The sequence below is a fragment of the Colias croceus genome, chromosome 6, assembly GCF_905220415.1.
Source record: "Colias croceus chromosome 6, ilColCroc2.1".
Lineage (NCBI taxonomy): Eukaryota > Metazoa > Arthropoda > Insecta > Lepidoptera > Pieridae > Colias > Colias croceus.
In genome coordinates this window covers 3,907,634-3,918,571 of record NC_059542.1, presented here as the reverse complement: position 1 = coordinate 3,918,571, position 10,938 = coordinate 3,907,634, and the positions used below count along the sequence as shown (strand labels likewise).

The window sequence follows — 10,938 nt, the reverse complement described above, 5'->3', positions numbered from 1 at the left end:
AAAGTAATAAAGATTTTATTACTTTAAAGCAAATAAAACACCTTTCAAATATTATAACGAAATAACTTTATTAAATAATTTCTACCTAAATTCAAGCACACAACAAATATTTATAATTAACAATTATTAACTATATAATTTTATTTAACATTACAATTAACACATTTTACAACCTACTCAGGTACTCTATGGTACAAAAGATACAAACACGCATCATGAATACAATTAATAATTTTTAACAAAAATAACAGAAAAACGGGTTGAGATCTAAATTCTGTTCAAAATTTTTCAAATTTCGAATAAATACTTCTTGATTGCCATTTCTTGTCTTATAAAACAAATTATATCTGTTCCAAATTTAAATTTAGAATTGTTTGCTCAAGAGATTGTTGATCTCAGTAGAAGTTGAAACCATGCAATGGGTCCCCTTCACAATGGACAGCGTTGGCTCAACAATTAATGATCGTCGATATTTGCCGCCGTTACGTCGATTATGAATAAACATCTACAATTGACGGCCGATTACAGACATATTTTAGTCTCTCAGCTCTCTACAGTCTACACTATCGTGATTGCCTCTACTCGCCCAACGCTGCCCATTGTGAAGAGGGCCTCAGGAAGATTTAGTGTGAAAAATGAGCTTCATGGGGTGAGATAGGCGCAGTTCTGTGGACGACAGCGTTGAAACCGTTGTGTTTGTCGGCTGTGTAGTCCACGGTGCGGATGGAGCCGTCTGGTTCCACTACGCTGTATTGGCCTGGTGGAAAATAATTACATAAGCTATTTTTAGTTCACCAATATCCCTCTACCTCTTTGGTACGTTTGGTGGTTAACTCGTAAGCGTAGAACCGAGGGTCCTGGTAGTATACGTATAAAAAGGCTCAGCTACGACTGTGGCCAGGATCACCTTCTTGTTTTGACTAGCGAAACAGACATATGCATAATGCATCTTTCCCCCTACTAGGGAACACGGTGCTTCACCCTATATAGCAAATATCGAATGAAAATCTTGTTGATAATAATTAATACTTGAAAGAAAACTATTTATAACCAGTGACATGTCTGCATTAAAACTATAAGTTTAAGTATTAATATTGAATAGATAAACATTTTCAACGTTTTGAACGGCTTCAACATCGCTCATTTTTCCGGAACTAATTCGGATACACAACGAAGCATAGAACATTACATAATGATGAGGAAGAAACTTGCTAAATTACAGCTTATTTTATAATAACTTTGCAATCTGTTGCTATAACAATGTTTATCGTATACTGTGACACAGTCCATTCGTCCCGTGGAATTGTTACACAGTGCAGATTTTTTCGATAATGATAAAATATTATTTACCTACTTATGTCACACTAGCCGATTGGCTTTGCGGGATAGCGGATAAAAAATGTTTCCAATATTACTTAAAAAAAATAACGATACAAGAGAATTCCGATAACGATCCCGTAGTTTTTGAATTCGATCGTAATAAAGAATAGAAAAAAATACCTAATAACAGGTCATTATTTGACAACAATTTTAAAGAAGCTCTACTATGACAATTTTTTACACAAATCAATGTGCACGTGTTCTTAAATATAATAATGAACAAATATAAAAGAATTAGAAAAAAAAAATATTTACCTGTAACGACATCACCGTCCCTGCTCTCATGATGAGTCTTTATGTCCCCAGTGTGAAAATCATTGACGCCATATTTGAACACATATTTTGGATATGCCTGAAAAAATGTTTTATATTTAAATAATAATTTAAAATACAAACAACCAATAAAGGTATAGTGATATCATTTCGTATTTGATTTTCTTTTATTCCCGTGCAGTAAGTATGAAAAACCTCCTCATAGGAGGCCCGTGTCCCAGCAGTGGGAACGTATATGGGCTGATGATGATGATGATGATGATGAAGTATGAAAAATGCACATTTAAATAAAAAAATAAAAAAAGCAAGACACATTGAAAAAATAGATACATCTTTCTTAACCATAGAATTTAGTGTTTGGTTTTAAAAAAACGTCCTAGAGCAAAAATAAAACACAGTATGCAAAGGTAGAGTGTCTCTGAGTTAATAATAACTTTTAATCTATTTTTAAACGCACCTACGAAATGTGAACATATGTTACGGATATTTAATAACAACAAACTAATCAGGTTAAATTCAAAACAATGTAGCTCGTTAATTATTATAAGTACTTTACTATGAAATACTACTACAATTATAATCTCATAATTTATCATGCAATTTAGAAATAAGGTAAATATAATATGGTCATTGTTTCCAAATTTTCGCACTAATTAATGTAATTAATAATGAGTATGTACGTATATATCTGTCAACTGTGTAATGAGTAACCACTATTTCACACTAATAAATTATTACTTTTTAGCATGAATGACAACGCAACTAAACAGTTTGTTGTTTTACAAAAGGGACAATATATGCATAATAAATAAAAATTTACTAGTATAAATAGATTTTTTCCCTTGATACACTTATACATAAAATGTAGGTACAACGTTTTGTGTGGGGAAATAGAAGTTCAAAACCATTCACGATTTTTTATTAAAGTCGACATTTATGATATTATTCGCAATTTTCTTTCTTCTTTTAAATACTGTTATACTGTTAATATGTAAAAGGTCAATTTATGATATTACCTACTGTTTACTTGTATCTAATTCAGTCAACATTCAATGAAGATGAGATGCAAGTATGTCTGAATGTAGACTAAAATTATACTTGTAAATCATTGTATTATATTACCAAATTAATTAACATAGACTTCATTAATTACGAAGCCCAATTTACATGCAAAATATCGCCAAAAATTAACTCTATATTAGGCATTACACGATATACATCGAGTTTAAGTTTGTGTAGAATAGTAATAATATTATATTAAAACATTGTTTACGTTTACACTAATTGAATAGCAATTACATTTTATGATTATATTGTTACTAGATCATTCTAAATTTAAATTATTAAAACGAATACGATATAATTAAATCAAAGTCAAACCTAATTAAGTGAATAGTACATATTTATTATTAATCATTATAATAACTTTTTCAGAATTTTTAAAGTAGCTTTGCAATTAAAACATAAAAATATATCCATAATCGTAAATTCATGCATCGATTATGTCATAGCCCATTCATTGATTTTTTGAGTTTATGAACTTACAACGAAATCAATTTCATTCATAAATAAATATAGTAAGATAGCATATTCATATGTGCTTAAATACTGGTATATTAGTGATTATGATAAACTTTCTAATCAATATTATCTGTTTTATTATTTATAGTTCCTATAGAAAATATCAAAATGTGCTTTAATACTCATTAGTTACTAGCAAACCGGGCGAACCCCGTTTCGCCACCAGAGACACCTTTTCTTTTTTTTTTGCTATAAACCTCACGGAGCCCGAGACCTTTCCAACGAATGCAAAACCGTGGAAATCGGTTCGTGCATTCTGGAGTTATAGCGTCAGAAAGGAAAACCCGACTTATTTTTATATAGTAGATTAATAGAAAGAAAAACATTCTTTCAAATTCAATTCTCTAATATAGACTTTACGCATACAAGCAGGTAGAATGTACAAAACTGTCACATAATATTTAAATTACGCACAATTACACATATTATGTCAGCATGCTTTCTTTTCCACCAAATAGTTCACGCATAATATGATGTAATCGTATTAGGATTCTAGTAATGCCGATTCATGTTCGTTTTACCAGTTTATGTCTAATCATGTTATAATACTGATAATTGTTATTAAATTAATATAAGATACTAGCCGTTTGCCCAGGCTTCGACCGGGTTGACCACGATAAAAAAATTGATAGGTAACTTATTCGGAAAATTGGAGAGTTTTCTAGTGGTATGATTTTTTTTAAATCAATGTAAACAACGTCTTTATAAACTAAACTTAATTTACCTCGGATTTCATTTCCTACGCATTTATTTACGCATGTTCATTAATTTAAGATGTTAACTCAACTTCTGTTAAATTATTTCTCGAGATCAATTACAAAAAATACTAAGTCTAAGTTAAATAAACCGGCCAAGTGCGAGTCGGGCTCGCGCACAAAGGGTTCCGTAGCAGCAAATATAATAAACTTATTATTTACAGTTAAATCAACCTATCTCAAAAACTATAAGAGATACTTTGATCAAACCAAAAATCGTTGAAAGAGTTAATTAGCATGCATCACCTCTATTTTTTTTAGAATTTTATACCCCGTAGTTATAAAAATAGAGGGGGGGGACATACTTTTTACGACTTTGAGAGCTGATATCTCAAAAACCGTTCACTTTAAGAAAAATGTTTTTTAGAAAACTTTATATCATTTTAAAAGACCTTTCCATTGATACCCCACACGGGTATGTACATCGAAAAAAAAAATTTCATCCCTCAGTTACATGTATGGGGGGCCCCACCCCCAATTCTTTTTTTTACTATTTAGTGTCATATTTTTGTAGCGGTTCATACAACACATATTCCCATCAAATTTCATCACTGTAGTACTTATAGTTTCCGAGTAAATCGGCTGTGACAGACGGACAGACGGACAGACGGACAGACGGACATGACGAAACTATAAGGGTTCCGTTTTTGCCATTTTGGCTACGGAACCCTAAAAAGCAGTCTAATAATTTCACTTCGTATTTGTTCCCATGAAGAATTTTCAATGTGAACTGTCAAGGTCATTGCCTACCAAATAACAAAGGCTATCATCGATAGGCAGACGAATATCTTGTGATGTCACATCAATTTTTATTGAGTTTCTTTCTCTTTTTTCTCTCTTTTAATCGCCTGTTCAAACAATGTTCAAACAATTGAAGCCCATTCAATTGTAAGTTTTCGTGATTACTCATAAATTATACATTATTAAAATGTGCACAAATTAGCGTTCAGTAAAAAATATTTTACTTGGTAGGTTCCACTTAGTTTGTCCTAGTGGAAATTTATTTTCTATCCTATCCCGTTTATTAATTAATCTAGAAAATACTATAATTTATTATAAGTAGGTAATTCGAGGTTGTAAAAAATAAAATATTTCTTAAATTCAAGTGAAAAAACCGCATTTTACTCTTTCTTAGTTTTCTAAAGATATATAATTTTAACATTTGTCTATTACAATATATTTTGTTTCTTTTAATTAATAGTTACATTTGCATTTATGAGCTCAATATTGGAGAACATTTAGAACAAGTCTGTGCTTAGAATATTGGTCAGGTCGTCTAGGTGGACTATACTTATTCCATGACTGGAATAAACAATGACGTTTAAAATAACAACTCACGTAATAATCGACGTGTTCATCTTCAGGTATATAGTGGTGTGCCAAATGGTGTCCAATCACAGGGCTGTGCAGGGAATGAGAGAAACTCCCTTCAGGCTGCAGATCTGACTTCTTGTATACTATGCGGCTTTGTACGCAAACTGCTAGCAGGAGAACAGCTGCTACATACTGTGATAATATTATTATGAAACGTGAGAAAATATTATTATGGAAATTAAAATGAATGTATTAAAAAAATATGAAAAATACGTAGATATTTTATAATAAATTTACTTCAAAGTACTCGGTTAATAAGCAAGTTATTAGGTATAAATTATAAAAAAATCGAATCTCTAAGCAATTTATTGATAATTTATTGAGAACAGGTTATTTTGTTGAAAATGGAACATAATATTCTTGTATGACTAGATAAGAGGTTTTATACATGAATTTAACTATTTCCACTACAGTAACAAAAGAATCATCGGGACAAATCTATTCATACTAACAACCGAACATCCAACACCTTGAATTTTTATTATAAATTGAAGATAGAGTCATCGAAGTTTCCACATAATTTCCGAAATCTTCTTTCCCAGGAATAATAATTAAACTATAACTAATTTTTTCCACAATCCCAATTCCTATCCTTATCCTCTACTATCGATATTTTTCCACTTTTGCAAAATCAAACACCTTACCTTAAAAGCCATATTTATATATAATATAACACACACTTCAAATACAATATAAACCAAGAGTTGCTATGAAAGGCTAAGTACTGTATGCAGTGAAAAATTCGACTCATGCGCTTATATTATGTGGTAGGCAATAGAGGTGGCAATCCACTGCTGTGGACAATATAAGGTATAGTTGACAAAATTATAAAATGTGGCTATTCTAGTTGTGTTATAGGAAGCAGAAATTAACCTAAAAGTTTATAAATATTTTTTATAAACATCTTCTAACCCAATAAAAAGATTTTATTGGGTTAATTATAAAAATTTACATTGTACAATAACTCTGCATTCTAATTGCCTCATGTCCGTAATTTTGGATAAAAATAGCATGGATCTCATAAAATTGGCTTAACCCTGATGTAAAGTTGATAGGGAAATAGGAAAGGAAATAAGTGAAAAGCTTTCTTTTAATTCTATTTATATTCAAATATCCGTTTGCGAATTAAGAAAGTACCTAGGTACTTAGGTAATGTTTACAACATTAAATTATTGTAAATTAATTATATAATTATTTTCCCATAAAGCCTACTGTTACTGATCGGGAGACGATTTTTCCGAAACATTTAAACAAGAAAATAAAATAAAAATTGAAAATCATTTCTAATTATTTGATTAAATTATTACTAAAAAAATCTCATCAATTTTACTGATCCTATTCTTATTGCAATTTAACTGCAGTAATAAAGTAAATAACATCTCAATTATAGGAATAAAGTGTGAATCAATGATCCATAAACAAACATAGATACATCAGTACAAGACCTCGTATTGCTCGGTCCATTAACTTAACTAATCAGAACAAAAATTAATCATTAATCACAATAATATCCATCGCTACAAATTACTAAAAACACGATGATCTTTACAAGCAACAATATTTTATTTCTACCTTTCAACATAAAACTAAGAAACAAAACGTATATTATCTCTATTATTGAAGCGTGTGACATACTCTTTCTCTTTCCACATTAAACAGAGAAAAAGAGACATCATTATAAATTTACAGTTAATTAAATAGTAGCTAATGAATGCATGTTTTTACAATCCATGCGCTTCCTTCCTGAAGCACAGTAGGTAACGCGTGGGAGACGGAATCCGAACCATCAATTATATCATTTTGCGGAATTCCAAATAAGTTATAACAGGTGTGAATGAAAAATCTATAATAAGAGGAAAACACTTCGCTTAATATGTGTTCCAGTTAATTAATTATTCAAGCTATTGAGAATAAATGATTATACGGAGATATTTAATTCTAATATTTTGAGCTAGCTACAAAATAGGCTTGAAATATTTATCTTCCTACGAATACTCATAATATTATAAAGTGTGTTTGTTTGTTTGCTTTTCCTTCACTTCGCAACGGAGCGAATTTGTAATACGTACGGTTTTAGCGTCTGGAGATAGTAAGGATTGTGAGTGACATAGTCTACATTTCCTTGGGAATATACCTTTATACAAGGTAAGCCGACGGCGAAAAGCTGGTTCTAAATAAAGTTTGTTAATTTTTCAAATCGCCCTAATATAAGTAGGCATTGTTGAAGATTTAGGCTAACCGAGGAAAGCGTGCTTGTCACAAGCTTACGTAAAGCCTTCTCGCGTATTAGTGACATATTGTAATAGGACTTGTGACCATAACACCAAGAAATCACCATTACTTGCACTACGTGATGTCAAACTTATTGAATATGAAGTAATTTGGCTCTTTATGCGTGTTATTTGTAGGTTAATTTCTGATTACGTTTTTACTTTTTAGTACTTGTCAAATACTAAATCAAATAAATGATGTACCTAGTTTACAACTTTATACATGCGAGTAAATATTATTAGAAGTTGTTGTATCACTTGAAATGCATTATTTGCCTTGATTTAATAAATTAATTAAAACAAACAATACCTACATAAACAGATGTATAAATAGATTCAATGTATAAATATTTTTATCGTCATTATTTTTCGTACAACAATGTCTTTCAATGTTGGTACCTAAGACCTATATTATTATGTAGAATAAACATAAAAACTAGTAATACACACAATTAGCTCTAATTGTAATTACAGTAATATATATTACGTTATGACTTTTATAACGCTATTACACAATATCCAATTGCCACCTTATTTGAAATTGTTACCTATTGTTATTTGCTGTGCCAACTATATCTACATAACTACATTGTGTCTATAATATAATATGCTAGATTGACTTTTTTCACTCACAAAATTACTTTTACTTCTTTTTTGATAGCAATCAATTAAAACCAGAAAGCAAACAAATCATCTATTTTAGGTGCGTAAACTAAAACGCTTTGAACAAAATCAGACAATTTTTAAAAACTAAAACGATAGTAATATCTATAATGAGGAGAACAAGTATTACATCTAAGTAGACCGATTGCTATTGAGAATTATAATCCAAAGTTACCTAATATAAGTGTTCACTAAATTGCTAGTCAAGACACACGCGGGCACTTAACTCTATGGAGTATATCGTAGGTGAAACTGTACAATATCAATATTGAGATACCTGAATATTGATCAAATGTAGTCTACTATTGTGTAATGCATCTATCCATTGTGAATGAAAATCAGTCGCAAACATTGTATGGAATAGCTACCGCGATTTACTTTAATGGGTTTTCTTATTTAGATTTATCTATCCTAAATCGATAGTTTCAACTTTATTGTATAGAATGTTGGTTTCCAACGAAAATGTAGAGATTTATGTATCGGTTAAATAAGAATGAACATGAAATTTTATGCTCATAATGTTACAAAAAATACTCAAGCACACTGTAGTTTTAAGATACTGCGTGCGTAATTTCTTAAAACGTTCCTACAACTAGGCATCTATAGTTTTTTACTCTATATTTAAAAAGATTGCTTCCGCTTATATAAGAGGAACATTGAGACCCAAATGTTTTATAATTTCATACTGGAAATGCATATTAATATTGTTCTTGTGACCGAATTTTAGTCACGGCGAAAAGCTAATCTCAAAGGAGACCGAATCCAGTGATAGAGATTCTTATAAATGCTTAGTTGGAATTCAACAGAAGCGGAAAATTTGCTACCTATAATAAATAAATCAGGCCAACGCATTTATGGTATTTGTTAAGGCTTACAAAACAGGCTATAAATTATTCTAAGCAATAATACCTACTTAATACAAATTCAGATGCATTGATGTATGAAAAATTCCATAATTTTTGTATGCAAAATCATATCAAAATGAAAAATAATGCTCATTAAAATATTTATTCGAAAATAAACTCTAAGAAGGAAACCTAGTTAACACCAAACCTTAAATTATCAAAATTGAAGCATTAAAACTGTTCACAAAATCGAAATGTTCCATAGGGGTCAAACACATTACGAATTTTCCTTTTGTTATTTTTATCGTAATACACACGAACCCTCCCATTGTTATATTTTTCTGGTTTAAGTTCATTTTCTCTGTATATTTCATATTCTAACTTACGATCTGGCTTTGTTTTTTTAACATTGAAATCGGTATCTTTATCGATCTTGAAATTATTCTCCAGAACTGGATCCGATGAAATGTTGAACGGGAATTCTGTGTTAACGGAATAATCAAGATTTGGTTGATCCTGCGGTATTGTTGGAATATTTGCACCAAGAATCTTGAAGCTTTTGAGTTCCACTCTGTAACAATGTCAAATCTTTATTTAATAAATAATATTTTTAGCATCGATTTGTAGTAGCCATTCTGAGTTGAAACATCTGATAATACATAACGTGAATCATAAGTAGCTATTTCTTAGGAACCTAAAATTACATGAGAGTAACCTAAAATTACTTTACCTAATGATAATATTTAACTTAACTAATAAATATTGATAACTAGCGGTCCGCCCCGGCTTCGCCTGTGGTACATTTTTACGTTTTCTCTCCATAAGAACCATCCTCGTACTTCAAGAAATGTAATAAAAAAAGAATTAACGAAATCGGTTCAGTTGTTCTCGAGTTATGCGCTTACCAACACATTTTGCGATTCATTTTTATATTATAGACTAGGTATATAAGTCAGAACCAACTCTTATTACAACTCTCTGCTATTATTATGGTTCATAAAACTTTCATTTTTTATTTAGAATAAACTTCATTTCTAATTAATAGAGATAGTAGATACCCGTAACTAGAGTCGTCAGCATAATATTTCACATGCACAGGATTCCCCTCTTTATCCTTATACGAGTATTTCCCTATAACAGTACCATTCGGATACCGCATTTCGTCTTTTGATTCCAAATTGACATCTAAAATTTGCTTTTTCTCTATTGGATAAGCTAAAAAAATATATTTATTTTGAACTAAGTTGCATATTTGCTTATATTTGTATGCAATTTAAAGATTAAAAAGTAGGTTACGTATAGGTACGTATTAATGGTGGAAAATAAAATAATTCAGCTAAATGTAAACTCCTACTGCTGGTACTTACAATTCAATTCATAAGTCATGAATAAAAATAATATCAAAATACTAAACGTGAACATGAGTGCTATGTGTTGAAATAAAATTTGCACTGTTTTATTTATCTGATTAGCTGATTACAGAAATAATGACAGTACGATGACAGCAAGAAAATATTAAGGAAAGAGGTCATCCTAACCTTATTTTAATATTCAAATTCAAAATATTTATCAGATAACGTCATACGCTTAGGTCATGTGGTCATAGCCAATAAGTGCCTAAGAATTTTTGCTATCTTATAAATTTAGGAGATGAAATTTCACAACTTTGTTCTTATTCTATAATCTGAGCTTAGGAATAAATGAAGTTGGTTCTTAAAATAAAATTCAGCAATATTCAGTTTATAACCTGTAAATCATGTTTTTTCTTTAGTTAGTAAAATGAACACCAAATGAATA

At 30.3% G+C, this 10,938-nt stretch overlaps 2 protein-coding genes across 2 annotated transcripts; both read right to left on the bottom strand.

The window, feature by feature from the left end:
* Positions 1 to 86: 86 nt before the first annotated feature.
* Positions 87 to 6,133, bottom strand: LOC123692369 (cuticle protein 19-like). Its single transcript, XM_045637105.1, has 4 exons — positions 6,008 to 6,133; positions 5,328 to 5,495; positions 1,636 to 1,732; positions 87 to 757 (listed from the first exon to the last, which is right to left on the bottom strand). Exons 1-4 carry the CDS (start codon positions 6,017 to 6,019, stop codon positions 624 to 626), a joined length of 411 nt encoding a protein of 136 aa, XP_045493061.1. The 5' UTR covers positions 6,020 to 6,133; the 3' UTR covers positions 87 to 623.
* Positions 6,134 to 9,332: 3,199 nt separating this feature from the next.
* LOC123692367 lies at positions 9,333 to 10,543 on the bottom strand. The gene is made up of 3 exons (XM_045637103.1): positions 10,509 to 10,543; positions 10,200 to 10,356; positions 9,333 to 9,712 (listed from the first exon to the last, which is right to left on the bottom strand). Exons 1-3 carry the CDS (start codon positions 10,525 to 10,527, stop codon positions 9,373 to 9,375), a joined length of 516 nt encoding a protein of 171 aa, XP_045493059.1. The 5' UTR covers positions 10,528 to 10,543; the 3' UTR covers positions 9,333 to 9,372.
* Positions 10,544 to 10,938: the final 395 nt, after the last annotated feature.

What these genes read in the sequence shown, in the direction of transcription:
- LOC123692369 (XM_045637105.1), bottom strand. An exon ending in ATGAACACGTCGATTATTAC is followed by an intron (nt 1,733 to 5,327) that starts GTGAGTTGTTAT and finishes ACATTTTTTCAG; the next exon opens with GCATATCCAAAATATGTGTT. An exon ending in GGACGGTGATGTCGTTACAG is followed by an intron (nt 758 to 1,635) that starts GTAAATATTTTT and finishes ATTTTCCACCAG; the next exon opens with GCCAATACAGCGTAGTGGAA.
- LOC123692367 (XM_045637103.1), bottom strand. An exon ending in GCTGACGACTCTAGTTACGG is followed by an intron (nt 9,713 to 10,199) that starts GTATCTACTATC and finishes ACATTGTTACAG; the next exon opens with AGTGGAACTCAAAAGCTTCA.